General features: G+C 38.1%; 1 protein-coding gene and 1 non-coding gene across 10 annotated transcripts; one reads left to right on the top strand and one right to left on the bottom strand.

Annotated features, from left to right (window-relative positions):
- Window positions 1–7,998: 7,998 nt before the first annotated feature.
- Window positions 7,999–8,070, bottom strand: TRNAE-CUC (transfer RNA glutamic acid (anticodon CUC)). The gene has a single exon. It is a non-coding gene; the product is annotated as a tRNA-Glu (tRNA).
- A 781-nt stretch (window positions 8,071–8,851) lies between these two features.
- LOC135936742 (putative gustatory receptor 28b) lies at window positions 8,852–13,590 on the top strand. 9 transcript variants are annotated; one of them, XM_065479679.1, is made up of 9 exons: window positions 8,852–9,199; window positions 9,844–10,392; window positions 10,459–10,533; window positions 10,592–11,788; window positions 11,849–11,917; window positions 12,873–12,982; window positions 13,040–13,108; window positions 13,196–13,285; window positions 13,346–13,590. In XM_065479679.1, the coding sequence occupies exons 5-9, from the start codon at window positions 11,902–11,904 to the stop codon at window positions 13,403–13,405; spliced, it is 345 nt and encodes a 114-aa protein (XP_065335751.1). In that variant the 5' UTR covers window positions 8,852–9,199; window positions 9,844–10,392; window positions 10,459–10,533; window positions 10,592–11,788; window positions 11,849–11,901; the 3' UTR covers window positions 13,406–13,590. The 9 variants fall into 9 exon arrangements, 4 of the variants coding, with proteins under 4 accessions (XP_065335751.1, XP_065335749.1, XP_065335748.1 ...); XR_010574382.1 differs by lacking the exons at window positions 12,873–12,982; window positions 13,040–13,108 and having other exon boundaries at window positions 10,592–10,681; window positions 10,740–11,788; XR_010574379.1 differs by having other exon boundaries at window positions 10,592–10,681; window positions 10,740–11,788; window positions 12,873–13,285.
- The last annotated feature ends 5,422 nt before the right edge of the window (window positions 13,591–19,012 follow it).

The following is a 19,012-nucleotide window of genomic DNA, read 5'->3' as shown; positions in this document are numbered from 1 at the left end:
CCACATGGCTAATTCATCGTGAAATTCAGCAAAAAAAGTTTGATGGATGATAATATTTTGTCTGCGTGCTGATGTAAATGGCATCATGCGTGTGCCGCAAATGTATGCACGCACGGTAAAATTCTTTTCATGCAACTTCACGTTTTTTCAGAAACGTCAAAGGGAGCCGCGCGATTTCATCAAAAAGTTGCCTAATAAATATTATCGCTGAGCTTGAGTACCACGTATATGACGTATATGGCAAACATTCCGAGCATATTCATATTTTAGCATTTTCTATCCTGTCGTAAAATAATCAAGGGTTACTTACAAACAAGTGTTTAATGCTGTTAAATAATTTCAACTTGTGCCTTGAGCGAGTTGCCATATTAAGAACCAAACGTTCAGCTGATATGAACTTTTAGCATTTAAGCCATAGCAAGGAAAATTTTGATGACAATTCGTCGATCAAAATGTACACCTCGTTTCTCCATTTGGGGTCTTTACACGTGCCTAAGCCACGGCTCTTTTTTTCCTTTTTCGCCCTCTGTGAATTTATGAAAAGCAGCCGGCAGATAGTATCTGCCTCAGTAGCGTCGTGTGTATAGTGTTTGTGAGTATTAATAACAGACGCTGGCAGACCGGCGTGTGTTATTGATAATCTGTCATGCTGGCTATTAAAAGTTTTATCATCACGTTAATGGCCTGCTCGGATCAAATACCATGCGCGTATCAAACGCGGAACAGGCCGGCTTACAATGCTTCCAACTAGAACTGGTTTATATTTAAAAAGCTCAGATGCGACCATCACCCAGTACATACGAGTAATTGTCGGTTTGAGTCTGTTCACAACTTGACGCTTGCCAATGTTGGCACAGATTTTGCTGTTTGGAACAGAGCCCAATGGAACTAGACTAGATGAATTATTTTATATCGCTTGATTAAACCAATTAAACATTGAACATAACGGAGCAAATGATGCCAATTTAATTTGTCTTGAATTGCTCCAAAATTCCCACATTTCCGTTGAAAAGTTTAATGCAAGGCATGTAGCCATCAAAACTCATTATTGGAAATAAAAAAGTGAAACCAAACGTGTCTGCAGGGATTTGCGAAACTCGGAGTTGCGATAACACAATGAGACACGATCGACAGGCAGAAACTGTAAGCCAATTCGAGCGGCAGAGGCCGATCTCATTTCAGAAGTTGATAGCAGCTGTCGTCGTGTCTGGCACAACACGCGGATAAGGTGCGTGTCTCTCATCTGTGGTAGCCGCTGGTCTTATGCTTTCGGCACAAAGGGATTGAATGGCGCGCAGCACACACCGCCGCCGCTATGGAATATTCAATTTCAATACTCTCAATTAGGGAGTAAAGTTTGGACTAAAAACTAGCAACACAGACAGCTGTTACTGTCAGAAATGCTAATTGTGTGTACGCATAAGGACGTGAAGCCAAGTCGAAATAAATACTGAAAATTTAACAGGGTTCTACAGTTAATTTATTTAAGACATTTTATATATATATATATATATATATATATATATATATATATATATATATATATATATATATATATTTGTTCTTCAATGGAAATTTTGAAAGAAGAACAAATTCCTTTTAATGATACCAGATTCAGAAATCCCATGCAGCAAATTTGAAATATTATTTATGTTTTCCATACCATAAAATTATTAATAGGTGCAATACAAACACATGTATTTCTGGAAAATATTCGTAAAATCGAGTATAAAAATTATTTTTCCAATTCATTGCTTTTTTAGATTTTTTTCCTGCGAACCCTGATATCAAATATTCCGACCATCAAACTACATAAAGAAGATGGGTTGTAAACTATGATTCAAATGTTTATTTTTGTATATTTCCTAACTGTTTTAATATCATACAGATTGAAGTAAGGAAACGTCAAATTTCATTTGTGGAGCTCAGCGGGCGTCAGCTTGAAAACTTTCAAAGTGCACCTATGCAGGCAATAGGGAAGATAAGTGGGAGTTTTACGTATTCAAGGAGGAAATATTCCCTCTTGACATTTCAAAATACGAGTTTTTCAAGCACCAGGCAGAATAAAAGTGGAAAATTCCGCTTGAAACAAAGGTAATATTTATACATAAAAAAACTCAGCAAGACAAGGAACGGTGACTGCCGACTCATCGCGCCCATTCAATTTTCCGCCAAAAGGCACTTTACGTGGATAAAAAGAGAGGAGCGGCGAAGTTGCGGGCCAAGTGTCCAAAAAGTTTCGGCCGGTTGAAAAAGCCGAGCTGTCACCGCAAGCTCGCCGCTTTTCCCTTGCGTCCAGAGCAGTACACGCGAGCAAGCCAACTTTCACAGTTTGCGTCCATAATTCGATCAAGCCAGCGTCAACAAACGCACACTTATGTTGGCTCTGCTCTGCTCTGCTCGGCACCTCCGAACCGCCCGCGGCCCTTCAGCTCCTATTATCATCTCTCTATCGCGCGCGCTTCTTGAGAAATAAAAACCAAGCAGGAGGGGTTGAAAGCAGCCAGATTCGGCCTGCTGCAAACTAAGTTGTTGGGAACTAATAGAGCGGAACTAATCCGTTTTAATGTGATTTGGACAACACACTGTTTGTGTAGACTCCGAATTTTCTCTTTTTTCTTCCATCTTTCCGCTCTTCCCCCATAATGTGCGCTTTGCGGTCCAACACAGTTTTATTTTTCACAGATGGCAGCGACAGATAAAAGCGTTGTTCGATAAAATTGAGCTGTTTGCCCTTTGTAATTGCCTCTGGAGATCACAGTTGGCCTTTCATTTGCCAAATAGCTTTTTAAACCGCCCCAAAAAGAATTGCTCGTGATAAAAGTACCTTTTTATTTAGAGGTAGAGATGCCACGAGCTATACGTGAATAAAATTTTACATTTTTTTAATTGTTTCGTCTGGTCTTTGGGAGTTTGTCTTCAACGCACAATTTTGATTAATTTCCATTTTCCATCCGTTTAAATTTATTAAAAAAAAAAATCAATCATTCGTCCCACATAGCAGTGCTCATTATTAATTAGCCGCATTAGAATTACTTCCGCCGCTATTCACTAAGGAAAACCAGCAAAAATGTAACTTTTAATTATTCTCTCAAATTAAATAAATAATATAAAGAAAAAATGAAACACGAGCCAACGAAATGAAATGCGTTATGATTATAAGCGCGTTGTTTTTTTTCTCTCTTGTCCATCAAACGCATTCATTCTGTTGTTAGTTTCATGCTTCTTAAACTAAATTCGTTTCTCCGCCAGCAGCAAATTTGCTTTACGAGTTTCTTCGCCGTCGCAACAGATTGCAGCAGGAAAATAAATAATGCGGCAGCTAACGACCTAGCAATTGCTGCCGTTAAGTCGGGCATTAAATTTAATTGCTCGGAACAAACTAACTCGATATATACGTCGCAACGACAGCCGGATGATAAGTGGCAGCTTATGCAACCGGCTGCATCTCGGCGTTCGGCGGGACGGCGTGCTTGCTCTTTAATGCAGGCGCCGCGTGGAAGAACGTTAATTATAAAAGCCACAGCATTCCTTGCCTCTGCTTGTCGATTCATTCACCTGGGCGAATGGAAAATGAAGCCGATAGCATCGCATAGAAAGGTGGCAGAGGGGTTACGTTGTTATTTTGCTGCGCACACCGGATCCGATAAAGACTATATTTGTGGGCGGTGTGCAGCGCGACAAGGGCGGCGGCAGCGTCGGGTGAAAAATGTACCTCGGCCAGTCACTTAAATTGGTATCAAAACAGCAAATCTAAAGGTCGGCGGGTGGATTCCCTTCCGTGGCGTGCGTGATGCGCGCACAATAAGTGCTTTTCCTCTTTCCTCCTGCCACCGGGAAGAAAAGAAAAATGCGTCCAATCACGTTCAACTAAAGCCCTGAGCTGTCTGAGGCCCGACATGGGTAAATGGTCATCTTAAGAAAACATTCTTAATCTTTTTAAAAGACTCCCATCAAATACTGATTTTGTTTCAAACATACTGATATCGGGTCGCAATTTTTCTTTTTGCCTGGATCAACATGACAGAAACATGGCTGAATTTATAATTGGAATTCAATCAGACTCTTCCTGAATAGGGCATTTTTTTTAGATAGAATTAGCAAAGTTTTGAATGAACAAAAGTTATTCTTGTCTTTAATAACCAGTAACGCAGTAACCGTATATAACACAGTCAAGACTGAAACAAAAGGACTCAAAAGAAACGCTGTTAACATTTTCCCTCTTCACAATTTTACAAATTACGTGGGAACTTGAAAAATATGAAAAAAAAACATCATCAGATTTTTTCTATCCTTGAATGGAAACAGTCCTGAAAATCGTTCGGAAATTTTACAGTCTTGGTTGGGCAACGTATTCCGGTAAAATCGTTCGTGTAAGTTCCACTTTTGATGATTTAGACATAATAAATCTGAGCCAATAATGGCGGACAAACTTTTTACTGTCACATATCTGTAATAAACTCAATAGGAATATTTAATCGTAATTTTATTAGCTCTTAAAACGATTAAGTACTCAGAAAAATAAACCGAGCTTCTGCTGATCATTTTTATCAAGTGAATGTTTACATAAAAAAGTATTATCTCTGCTATGCGCCACAGGGTTTCAGCACCAAAGAATCCGAGGCGTTGGTGGCGTTATCCCTCTTCCAAGGGAGAGCCAATATTTTACATTTTTAATTCCCTCCTTCGTCTCTCTCCTCCACTCTGAAGACAGGAAACACACTGGAATGGTGATCGATGTTTTTGTGCATGAGCGAAATGAACCCGTATCCTCACAGAGCGGAAGGCAAATAGAGCGCGTAAATCTAGCCACTGCAAATTGATCCGCGACACGCATTTTGCGTCATCGTGACTGTTGACTGGTGCGCCACATCAACGCGATCTCTGATATTATATACGTACTACACACATATGTAATGTTTTTTTTTCAAATGGGGCCCACTTTGGTAAGTTGAAAAACATCAATTGCTGCATTTAATATTGGAAATAAATTAAACCAGGCTTCATCCTCGTTGCAAAATTGAACACAACCTCGCGTGGTCGCCTATTTCAAAAATTGCTGCATTTAAATTTGAGCAGCATTTTCTCGATACATTTTTTTAATTAACTTCGTACTATCATTCTTTAGAAAAGGTAAAAATGCAATCAATAAAACTTCAGATTAGTACTCGTAATATTTTAACCTATTATTTCACGTCAAAACGGTTGATTGAAAATTAGCAAGTATCTTTGAAAAGGATCGATCCTTATTAGTTGGAAGGTCGTGAGTTGAACGATAAAAATGTACCTCTTGAACTTTCTCCGAAATTTAGTATGTAACAGGATTAGCGCAACTTTAGTCTTTCAAATATGAGGCCAAAAATGTTTTCCAACTCACGCTTAATCAATAATCAATACGAAAAGTTCCTAAAATCTTCATTGTGTAGCACGCGCTGCCGTAGACGCAGCCAAAAATTGGATTTTATTTTCACTCCCCCCCCCCCCCCCTACAGGGAAAAATATGGCATGACTCTAATTATATCAGATCCCTCGAAAATCAGTCGCGAAAACAAGCTGCGTGCCGTAATTTATGGACTCGCAATGACTTCCTTTTAGCCTGGCAAGAAGGCAGGCAGCCAGCCACGCCGCCTGCTCTCGCATAAGCCGCTGGACCGTTATTCAGGGTAACAGTGCAAATTAGTTATGGCACAAGACAATGAGATGCCCGAGACTTGAGTGGATTTCCAAGACGCATGAAGGGAACTCCAGAGAGTAGAAAACTTGTAACTGCTCTACATAGCTAACACTTGCTTGGATGAGGAGCTTAAAATTACTTTTTGTTCGGTGTGGCGTTGATTTCTAGCAAGATAGCACGCTATATGCATTGTGCTTTCTCAAGAACATAAAGCTATATCAAGAAACACAAACTCTAAACTTTTAAATCTAATTAATTAAGTTGTTTTGGCAGCAAAAAGAATAGAAAAGAAAGAATTCAATTTTATGAAATGAATTGTGGTATTAGATGAAATTATAATATTTTTTACGTTTTTCTATTTTTTCATTTAATTTTATGTGCAAAATTATTAATTATTTGCAACGCAGATACTGAGAGATAAATGTTAACTATTTTATTATTTTCAATGATTAAGAGCAAATTAAAAAGGCTTACAAGGGTTTCACGTGCATCATGCTCAAATTCCATGGTATCTTGCCTACAAGTAATTATTACACTTGACACATTTTTTATTTTATCCAATATAATGTTGCCTACTGAAATTACAGTGCTCACAATAAGTAAAACAAGAATTGTGAGAGATAAGAAAGAAATTAACTTGTAAGGAAAGTCCATACACTCGATATTTTTTGTCCCGTAAAATTGATTCACAGGTGCAATCTGACGAGACGGACTGCCCTCGCATTCCTTCGAAATCCAAAGGGGTGCATTGCAAATTGCAATGCGAGTTATACGCACCCGTTTTCATATTCTGCCATATATTCGTCTTTAGGTCGACTACACTTCCGCCATTACTTTACATATTATCCAAACATAAAATTCATGTTAAGAAAAAATTAAAACCAGGCTTCATTCTCTTTGTTTTAATTTCATCGATTTAAATATCGACCAGTTTCGACGTCATCTATAGAATAAAATTCACGTTTGCACCCGCTTTCTCTTGTCTGAAATCCCACCATACTTTATGGGGAGGTTACACAGTAATCTACTTCTCAATTTAACCCTTGGCCTGGATTTTGGTTTTCATTTCCTGGAGCCTACTGCATACTGGGGTTCCCTGCGCAGTTATACATTTTTCGCTGGCTATACTGCTAGTTGCATGTGTACACAGTTTGTGCCACATATGTAGTGTTGCTACATGAGTACATAGACACGCGTGGCATGCAGCAGGGTGCGCACGATGGTTATTGCTATTGTTATTGCGCCCGTGGTAATGGATCTCCATGCAAATAACAAGCAAGACGGCCGTACCGAGCTCTACTACTTGCTGCGCTGTGTGTTCTCGTTCTCTCCTTGTGTGTGTGTATGAGACCGTCACACTCGCGCCGCGAAATAATGTGCACAATGGCCACACGACGATGCGAATGAGACCTTTTTGCTTCGAGCGCAGACGGGCGCGCCGAGTGCTGGCAAAGCAGGCGAGAAACGGTCGCCCAGGGACCGAGCGGCGATGACCCATTTAATTAATTAATGAGCCGGAATCGTCTTTAACCATTCGCACTTTTTTGCTGAGTTCTACGAAGCAAGATTTATTAATGAGGCAAAAAAATGTTATGTGGTAAAAAAGAACAACTCTATAAATTTTGGATAGAGGAAATTTAATAATTTTAATGATTTTAATGAAAAAGATAACCCTATTGCAGCTGCGGGGGCTTAATACGCATTGGTCAGCTTAACTGAACAGCATTAAACAATACGAACAATACATAAATATGCATTTTAACTAGAGGTCTCACTCAGCCGCATAATTTTAGTCGGTGTCCGGTTGAACGGCCTGCAGTTGAATTTTTGCCCGGCGGAGGCGGCTTTGAGCATTTTTTTTTTTTTGCCAGTGGTTGGCACATTTTCAAAAGTGAAGTTAAATGGTGCTTGACGGTCTGAAGGGCCAGAAGATGCCATTTTTTCTCGGACACTTTGATTTTTTTTCGTAATTTTGACCGGTGGCGCTGGTGCATTGTGCATTTAGGTTAAATTCAACCAAAATTTGCCGCCTGGCTAAGTAAGACCTCTAATTTTAGGTATTGAGCTCTGTAAATTATTATGTTACTTGACCTTAATTATTTTATTTTATTAAATTAATTTACAAATTAAAAAATAAGATTTTATACATTATAAAAAAGAATAGCTTGCGATTGTGAGATGGCCTCAATTTAATGCATGAAAACGATTAAAAATTCCTTACCGAGTTTGCGCCACCATTTGATTTATCTTACAAAAATTAAGAATACAATACAATAAATTAAGAATACAAGTAATATTGTATCGAATCAAAAAGAGAAAAAAGATTCCGGTACCGGGAATCGAACCCGAGCCTCCTGGGTGAGAGCCAGGTATCCTAGCCACTAGACCATACCGGACCATGCTCATACGGTGGAGATACAATGAATATAATGTAAGCACATGCGCGTAGCGACTGGCAGTAACGTCTGCGCCTCATGACAAGAAGTAAAGCTACAAGTTAGCTAACAATAAGGCATTTTAATATTGATTATGTTTACTGCACTCGGAATTTTCGCTGAGTAATAACAATAACTGAATTTACAATTTTTTCAGAGATGCAAGCCTGATAATAATGCGAGAGTGTCAATAATATTGATAAAATGTAACAAAATTATTATAATGTTATGAGACAAATTGTGCTTGTGCTTAATAATATGGAAAACATGTTAAAATTTAACAAAACCATTAATTATTCCAGCTTTAATGCCACTCTTATTTAATGAATAACTGAAATTTTCGAAATTTTGTTCATAAATTAAGAACTTACGACTGGATCAATATAAATATAAGACCATTTACAAATCCATTCAATTTGCGAGTTGTGAAACTTGATAGAAATGATTGTAGGATTAGTAGTGTCGCAGGCATGGCTGCGTTGAATAAATTCATTCATTTCATTTAAAAATTCAACAGAAATTGGTACCAATTTTATTTGTCCTACAATTTTGAATATTTGACTGTGTTCTAAGTAAAAGTTGCGTCATTGGTGATTATTATGCGTGATCGATTCCGGCCAAGCTGTTAAGCAAGACTTAAAGACTCGCCGATTACCATCATTACCCCATGAAAGATGAAAAGCAATATTTGATAGCAAAAGAAGGCTTGTGTGTATGTGTGCGTGTGTCAAACCTAGCAGGCTACTTTTGAATGCTCTTGGAAGGCCCGATTTTTGCGTTGTCGCGGATTCTGGGCGTAATGCCCTTAAGCCGCGGCAGGTCTGGCGCTCTGCTCATCTCGAGAAACTCCCTCTTACACACAGCCTTTTGCGTCATTGTGCTCTGCCTCAGCAGCCTGTTCGTCTCTTACAAAATGTTCTCCACCTTGATCAGGTCAGACGCCAAGTCGTTTGAAATCGTGCGTATCGTGTCCTACGCCGCGCAACAAGCCAACGTCGCCGCCGTCGCACTGATGCTGCTGCAGGGCAAGTACCGCAAGTTGCTCCTGTTCTGCCAATGGGCGCAAAGTTTGAAGATAAATAATACAAAGGTACAATATAAACTTAATCCTAATGAATTTTTATTTGCGTTTTTTCCGTAATTAATTTGAAAGTTAAGGGACTCAAGAGTAATAAAAATTAATAATTAATAGGTTTTGAAATAAACATTATCAACACCCTGTTGGCATGGGTCCTCAGATTAAGATGACATTTGCTGGAGGGGTTGTCCTAGCAGTCCTACTCTAAAATATGAGACACAATTTACTAAAACTTGACCTTGACCTTTGACCTATGAAGTTGGTCATTAAGGGTGACTTAGTTTGGCGTCAAATATAGTGAACTTTTGACACCAATGTATATACCTCAATCCAAGCAAAAGTTATTACTCTTCTGAAAAATCTTATTTTTAAAAAAATCGAAAAATTTGAGTCCATCAAAATAGGATATTTGAGGAATTTTTACGTAATATTATAAAGGTGTGACAAATAGGACTACTAGAGTAACCCCTCCATCAAGTCTGAGAACCCATGCCAATAGAGGGTGTTGAAAATGATTATTTCAAACCAGAAATAATTTTTCTTTTGGGATATTATATGGCATTTACTCGTGACTTCTACATGCAGCACTTTAAATTATATTCACGTGTTAAACTCATTCAATGAAATTACACACGCTGCTTTTTTGTTCTTTGTAGATTCAGCGCGGCAAACTGCTGACAACGTTTTACTTTTTCCTCCACACAACGAGCGACATTTTCAACGTGTATTTCTCTTTGATAAATGACGAATACGAGCCATGTGACATGTGCTCAAACGCACTTCTAAAAGCTGCCAACGCCGCTCTAACCTTTTTAAGATACTCAACATTCTCTATGATTGCTCTTCAGTTTGTTTCTTGCTGCTGGTCGCTTGAAGTAGGATACAACTTAGTGATGTCCGAATTAAAATATTTTAAGATTTGTGAATCACGGTCTTCTAAAATAGAAAAGTTGAGGATGCGACTGAGGGAACTGCACGATATGAAAAATTTGCTAAATCAAATTTTCGGATTCTACAATTTGACTTATTTGGTCCTTGTTCATATTAATCTTCACCTGGATTTTTTCTTTATAATCAGAATCATTCATGGCGTGGATAGAGCTTCAATGGTTAGTTTTGCGAAACGGATCACTTTTTATTGGATACTAGATGATGGTGTCCGGGCGGTTGCAATTTTGCTGGGAAGCACACAAGTGAAGATAAAGGTAGATACATTTTTACTGATTCTCATGTAATATGTTTCTAAAAAAAATGCCTTTATTTTAATTAAGATAGACCAAATTGAACTTCGATTAAGGAAAATGTTCAACGAACTTGATCCAAGCAACAGAATAGAAAATAAAAACGTAAATAACACATTATTTTTATTTTTAAACTTTATAATGACTTAATTTTAAATTGCAGATCATAAGTCTGTTTCACGAGACGGCCTTGAATAATACAAGCCTCTCAGCGTGCGGCGTTTTTCAGATTGATGTCAATATGATCGCCATCGTTAGTGGAAAGTTCACTTTTGTTGACAAATAATTTATGTTGCTCATTCAATTTGCAGGCTGCGGCTTCGATTATAACAAATGTTGCAATCATGTTTCAATCATTCTTGAGTGTAAAGACGTTAGGAAATTAGTTTGACTTCTTTTGACGCGTGGTTCAATAATTTCACGTGTCCTACAGTTTGACTATCATCTGGAGTTCGTTAGTTCATTCGTAGCCGTCTAAGTGGAAACACACTACCCATGTAAAATGTTCCAATCAATACGAGTGCTGAATGTGTTCCTCAAAATTGCGCCGGCTTTTGGAACGTTCCCTTTTAGTCGAGCTTCAGATACATTACTTTTTAGCAAAATCCTTTACAAAGTATCCGTTTTCATCGTGTTCTGTGTGAATTTATCTCAGATAAAGAGATTGAGTGGGTCAACTAGCATGGGTTTGGAAGAGTTAGGAATGGAATCGCTCGTGATGCAATTAATATCTGATGTCATTCACCAGCTTTGTTTCCTCTCACTTATAATTTTTGTGTGGAACAGTCAGAATTTGGCAAAATTATTTAACACTCTAATTTCAATTTATCTAGATTGTGGAGCTACCATCGTGCCCAAAGCTAAATTTGAAATTTCTGTGACATGCCTCTTTGCAATATCAACTGTGGTCTACATTAATTTCTCTTCATTGCAAACTAGTTTTACCTTTGAAAATTTTTGCTACTATTACGGAAATTTCAGCATTAGCGTCACATCCACCTTTTTCTGCATCATTTGTTGGCTCACCAGACAAATTTTTGAGTTCATTGACGAAGCTCTCTACAGCTGTAAAAATCAAACAACATGTTCTATTGATCTGGAGAAAGCAAGAAAAGTGTACCAACTCACAGTGACTATAGTTGCGAAAGTGAATGATCATTTCGGTCTAATTAATTTGTTTGTAATGGTTTCGTTGAATGTGCTCCTACAACAGGACATTTATTTAATGCTCATCAGTGTGTATTCATTATTGACTGATGGGAAGGGTTTGGACTGCCTCTTGATGAGTTCGTTTTGGGCAATATGTGATGCAAGTAAACTTTTTCTGTACTTCTGGCACTGCTCAAAAGTCTCCTTGGCGGTAATCATGCAGTGAAAATATTTTATGACAATTTAAACTAATGTGAAATCTACACTATAGGCAAACAAACTGAAAGAGGGGCTTTCCAGACTTTTGAGTAGCAACAACAACGAATGTTTCCAAGAGGAGGTACGAAATTTATTATTAATCTTGAAATCCATTTACTTGGTCAAGGAAAACTTCTTGGCTTTGGCGACGTTTTATTTTGCACTATATGCACAAGAAAAAGCGTGTTTTGCAACTTTTGACTATCATCATTTGATGTATTGATCTTTTATGCACGGAAAAACCAACGAAATGGAAATTTTTAGTGTCAGTTTTGTCATCACCATGGTATACATCGGAGCCTTGAGCGCAGTTTGGACTCTTTCAAAATATTTTGGTGTTTTCCCTCTCAAATTAAGCAAGGATAGCGGTAAATTTGTTGTCAGCAAGCGGGCGCAGCTTTTCAGCACAGTTTTCCTGATTATGTGTTACTGCATTGATTTACTGAAAATGGCACAGCTATTTAATCTTTTCATCAAGTCACATTTCTATTTAGCCACAACGCTAAAAGTGGTCGCAAACATCAATTGCATGCTAAACTTCTACTTTATATTCATCGTCATTAAAACGCATACAATGGTTTTGAATGATCTGGCAGATATTTGTAAACAGCTAAAATTGAAGGCAGATTTCATTTTGAACGCCGAGTGCATTTTTGTTGTCATCGTGTGCCCGATGTTATTCAACGTGTACAGCGCCTTATTATTTATGAGTAATGATTTAGATACCTTTAACAAACTAAAATACACTCTGTTTAACATGAAAGCGTTCACTTACGCTTGCATCAGTAGTCAATTCAACTGCGTCATTTTTCTAGCCAGTGCAATGTTCTCTAAAATAAACCAAAATATAAGAAAATCGACGCCAATCGAATTGGACCAGTTGCGTTTCATGGTCAGCAATGTGTTTGAGTGTTGCGATATCGCAAATGGCTACTTTGGCGTATTTATTCTCATGTACATCATCCACACGAGCGTCCACATCCAGAACAATTTGTTCGAAGCCGGTAAGATCATTTGCAACCTGCTTCTCGGTCAAGGCAGCCTTGAAAATGTCACACTGAGCATCTGGGTGCGACTCATCACGGCCCTGGCGTGCTTATTGAGGCTCCTTAGCTACGTGTGGTGCACCACCAGACTCACTTTGGAGGTTTGAAAAATACAGTGGCTGATCTGTGCAGTAAAAGATGCAATTCTGATATTTCAGAGTAATAAAATGGCCGCTTTATTGGTGCGAGTGAGCAACGAGGTCGTCTGCAATTCGCTAAAAGAACAAGTAGAGTAGTTTTGCGCCGTCGTCATTTCTCTTATGCCCGCGCTTTACTGCTTTACACGACGGAGTTTTCGCCCCTCTTTGTTGCAGGTGTACTGGTTCGCGGAGGAAGTCAGGTGGAACAAAATCGGCTTCACAGCAAATGGTCTGTTCAACATTGACAGAGAGCTGCTCTTTATGGTAATACCCGGTTGATTTAAAATTGTAATTTTACCATCTGAATTGCTTTTCGACGAACAGGCGGCAGGATCTTGTGCCACCAACATGGCCATCCTCCTTCAGGCTTACATTAGCAAATGAACGTCTGCAACGCTAACAAATGATGATGAATTCTTCAAACAGCAAGAAGAGGACTAAACTTTACCCTGTCATCCAAATGCTCTCCTGAAACAATTATTTGACGGAAGTCTTAGTGTGGAACTTGTACCAGTTCTTTTTTTAAATATAGTATATTAAATCAACAAAAATTTAACTAACCCTTTGAATATTTTATCGTTTTATTTTTTCAAATTGTGATATTTTCAATTTTAGAAAGGTGACCAATGCTCGCACGAGCACGCTAGAAGCGAAACAGTAAAGTTACACGCACGCACAAGAGCATTTTTTAGGATAAATTTTAGTATACCAACACATGCATCAGTAAATCTTTCGACCGGACAGTGATATATTGCATTGAATTTCGCGCAAGAAGCAATCAGGGGAAATAAATATTGAATTTAAGTTGCGGAAAAGCGTTTCGCGGTGGCGTTGTCGGGCGGAATAACGTTTTTCCTTGGCCCGTCTATCGTCGTCCGCGATCTAGCCCGCGTTTGGCAATAAAGCGAAAACAAATTGGCGAAGGCGGCAATAAAATAATGGCACGCGAGTCGATTTATGGCCGTCTCGTTTTTTTTCCGCGCGTCTTGCGCTTTCGCTCTTCCAGCAAACGCTTCGACGGCGCATACTTTAATTTGTTGCTGCACGTAATTAGTTTGCAGAGAGGAATCCACTGCCAACAAACTCGAGTGGAAATAAATTGTAGACGCGCGAATGGCATTCGAAACTCTCGTCTTGCAATGATGCATATATGCTGTATGTATTCCTCCCTAAATCAAATGATTAAATTTTTTAATTGTGATTTGCTTTAAGCTATAAAAATCTATTATTTCATGTTGATACACAGAAGGCTTTTTCTTTTTTTTTTAAATAAAAAGGTTCCTTCGCTTAAATATGCACCATTATTATGTTCCTGAAATTCCACGAATCGTCGTTCCTCGTTGCAAGCTTTTTTCCATCAAAATATTTTTTGTAGGAGAATCTGCATCAACAGTGGGTGCAACTAGTGCACGGAATATATTATTCATGCACATACTCAAGGACAATGGGAACATTGCTCCTGCAGAATATGCACTCAAGGTGGTGAATATTGTATGGCGCTTACGTGTGTGTAACTCAAGCAAAAATATATACAGCGCAATGCAGACAGAAATGCACTTGCAGTCAAGCGAGAAAATGGGCGATCATGTGGTTATGGCGAAACCGATTCTTGCGCAATTGCACATTGAAAAATTGTATGTTTGCATAGATCAAGTGGAGCATCAACAGCCCTTGCGAACGATGCAAACAAATTAATTGGTCTCGTACAATAAATAGCCTGACTTAATTTGTTGTTGCAATCGCCTGTTAGCGGAATCGGGAGCAGTATGTTCTCGCGCTGTTCAACAGGAATCTATGCTGTTAAACATCGGAGCCGGGTTTTTGCTGTAACATATATTATGTATTGCGTACATCATGGTTTCCTCTTGCGCCACGTATATCACATTTGGTTTTAGTTTTTTATATATATATATATTAGACAAATTCAGAATTAACAAAACATAAATATCATGTAGCAAACGTATAAAATGATGATGTTATGAGCATTAATTTAATTTAAAGGATTTGAAGAATTTTGATTTTAAATCGGATGTTTGTAGGAGCCTGCTTTTAGATTTTAATCTTGGCTCACTTTAAAGCAGGCTTTGTAGTCCAAATCCAACAACAGAGAGATCTGACAAACTCTGAAATTGGAGATTTTGACGCAACCCTTCCACGAAAGCATATATATATATAGCAGCTTCGACCGCGTGGAGCGCTTCCATGTGATGAAATTACGTGGCTGCTTGGCAGATAAAATTAATTGCAGTGAAACTCAACCAACAATAAAACAAAGAGCGAGTTCTCATTCCAGGTGATGTTAATTAAATCCACGGTGCGACGTGAGCCGGGGGTTTGCTCTGCGATGCCTTTCTGACTGGCAAAATGCTAAGAGAGCCGCTTTCGTCGGCCGGCGGCGCGCACAATTTATAGTTTGCTTGCGCTTTTCAGAGGATACGCACATGTTCGCGGAATTCCCTTTCCGCTGCTACCGCACCGTGTTTTAATTACCTCAAATTTCGAGCGCTACTTTTGTATTTGTGTTTGCTACTCGATGCTTTGGGGTCTTACAGATCCAATCGACCGCAGCAGGGATTTTCTATCAACCTTGTTTTGCCAGAGATATCTATCTGTACCATGTAAATTACTATATTTTTACCAGCTTGTATATGAAGTGGGACAAAAACCGTATATTGACTCAGAGAAACTGTTTGGCTTCTGATATTTTTTAATTAACGCGTGTGCAGTAATTTAAATTTTCATACTATGAATGTCAGAAAAAATGTATTTCCTCCATTTATTGATTAATATGTATCTTTTCCAAATTTATTAACCGTAATTCAATCTAGTATTTTCCCCAAAACAATACCATCGCATTAAATAAAACTAAAAGAGAAGAAATTCACATTTATGAAAAGATTGGGTGCATTTGTTTTTTTAAACATGTGATAAAATATGTTCAGTAGTTATAGATTGAAAAATACAAAATCGTCTTCCTCAAATTTTTGAAAATTTTAAATTAATGTTCAATTGGCCGCATATAAATTCACGATCATAACTTTCAAGTTGATTTATGCATTTGCTGAATTTCGCTTTAGAATTGACTGTTCGTCCCACACAGCGTACGATGAGCAATAACCGCGTGACCTCAAAATTGATTTTCCAATCATCGTCTCTACTTGCAGTCTCCCTAGCTGCGTATTTCCATCACAAAGGTTGCAAATTTCTTGCGTGTGCTGGAATTCAAGAAAGGCAGCTGGCAGCATCCTGCACGGAGGTATTTCCTTGGGCTCCGACCGGCACACCCGAATTTATCACAAAAGGATATAATTTGCATGAAAATTTCCGACGTGTTGCCGTCGTCCATCTTCTCCTTCGGCAACTAGCTGCACCACCAACAGTTTTCCTGTGCGTATATGGTGTAAGGTACCGGGAGGTAAGAGAGCTTGCAACTAAGATTATAGGCTCAAGAAAAACAAAATTTTGGCATGGAATTTTTTTTTTAAAAAATAGCACTATAAAATTTGGAAATTAATGATTAATATAAATTTAAGTTTAATAACGCTCACTCTGACATCATTTTTTTGACATGTTTTGTAAAAAAATGAACTTTTCAGGGGAAACGCACATAAGGGTTTTGAGCATATATATAAGGCATAAAATTATCATCGCTGTTTACCAAATAATCGAGCAAAATTCATTTTTCCCTCATGGAAAGTTCCGCACAAAGTCATGAGAGTTTCAACATCAGCAAAACAATCTCTCTCTCTCTCTCTCTCTCTCTCTCTCTCTCTCTCTCTCTCTCTTGCAAATCTTGTTTGCCGCGCATTCGTGGCGGCGGATGCGAAATTACAATGTTGGGGATTTTTCATATTATTCTTTTCTGATGTCAAGTGCCTCTTTTGCCAAGCAAACAAGCGACACAACTTTAATCAAAGCACACATCTCGTGATAAAAACGCGTGCGTCTTACTGCTGCACTTCCAAGAAGAAGGAACACATACGCATAGGGTTTTTAGTCTTCACTCGTGTTCTTAGGAAAGTCACAACAACTTCAACAACTCTCTGTTTACACCTGAGCATTTATCTTTTGTCTTTTTTCTTAGCTACCGCTGGGAACATTGCAAAAAAATATAGAACAGCTAGATAGACATATATAAGTAAATTTTTAATTAGTTTTTTAAAGCCAGCAAAAATATGATTTGATTAAGAAAATCAGTAAAGAAATCAACCAATCAAATGCATTTTAACAATAAAATTTGAACAATTTATTTTCATTTTGAGCTAAACTTATTTAATTCCATTGCTTTGATCACCTCGTCTTTATTACCTCGAACGATAGCTAGCAGCAGCTCATAAAAAAGTCATAAAACGCAAATTCCAAGCCAATTAAAAATTTATTAAGTCGATCTGTGCAAAACGCATCTCCGCATATTATAAGTTCGGTGCAAAGCAGGGTGATAAACTTTGTATATAGTGCCGGACGATAAGCCGCTTACTCGCTGCTGCACGTCGAGCTTGTTTGAGTTATTTCCTATTAGTGCGACGCACTGTGTACTCGAGATACAAGCACACTATAGTGCTACAACTTACAGCCAATGTTTGTCCAAGACGTGATAAACTTGGTTGCTCTCTGCCCTGTTTTGCGTATTAAGTGGTTTACTTGCATCGTGATCTGACCATCAAAGTGGATGTAGGGGAAAACATTAGCCAGAAAAACAATTTAGTCTTCAAAAGAAAAGTTATAAGGGTGCGTGAAATGATTTTTAACAATCAAGGGGTTAAAGAGTCACATTGAAGTAACCTGCTGTGGCTACAAAGTAACTATATAGGGATTCCCATTTTTTATCTACGCCCAAAATAAGTGTTTATGGGCGGGTAACGAGTAATTGAATACTTTTGTTGATTATTTTTTGGCACTGCATGATTTCGCCGTCTGAATGTGTGAATGAGAAAGTGTTGAAGACACCTTTTTGGAGATTGTTGTAAAGTTAAAAATTTGAATGTTGTTTTGTCGATAACTAATTGATTTACCAACTATGTATAAAATTATTGTTTGCCGATACGTCTTTTGAATTTCAACCTATGCTATTTTTATTTTACGAACCAAAAGCAACAAGTAAATCTAAAACTAAAATCAAATTGACGCCGTTCCTGGTAAAGAATCTTTATATATATATCTAAGCAACAATGAAACTATAATTTGCAGCCCCTGCATAATTTAATTTTCAATGACCATCGTGGAAGCGATTATGACTACAGTAAACTAGTAGAACTTTGCCTGAGTAGCTAAATATCAAATGCATAAATAACTATTAAAATCCTGGTACAAAAAACCTTTAGGAAATCTGTTAAATTAAAATAGCTCCAGACTTAAAATATATATTTTTTACAGAGAGGATTAATCCAAAATTATCTTAAAGAGCAAGCGATTTTCAGGCTGTTATCAGTGACCCTGGAAGAGACGAAAATGATTGAGCCGTAAAATTCGCATCGGCGTGTCCGTCCGCTTGCCGGCGGACGAGATAGGTTGGCATCGTTGCACTGAACTATCTTCATCACGCAGTCATACTTTAATGGGGGTTACTGCTCGCGAAGATTATTACATTTGCAATCCCGTTGGTGCAAGGAGACGCGCTCCCGGTGTAATTAGTCTTCACGCAGCTTTGCGCTGATAAAACTGCCGGGATGCTATGGCAACCGATGATTTAATCCACACCTCGCAAGAAAGCGCAAGACCCATTTTCCATTGATTAGAGTGTGTCGCTGTCGCAGCTCAAGAAACGGTTTCTAATTAAGGAAAGCCGTGGGAACCATACTTCGAAATATTGAAGATACTAATTTAGAAGTTTAATATTTGACAAAATTAGGCATTTCCATAGTCACAAGGAAATCATGATTAAAAAATGTTTAATTTATTCGCACCCAGATGTCTCTTAAGAGTTTTATGGTTTCAAAATAAATTAAATTTATGCTCACACTTACAAGGGAAGGCATTCTCAAGAGCAATACA

This window comes from Cloeon dipterum, chromosome 2 (assembly GCF_949628265.1).
Source record: "Cloeon dipterum chromosome 2, ieCloDipt1.1, whole genome shotgun sequence".
NCBI lineage: Eukaryota > Metazoa > Arthropoda > Insecta > Ephemeroptera > Baetidae > Cloeon > Cloeon dipterum.
This window is presented reverse-complemented; position numbering and strand designations above follow the sequence as displayed.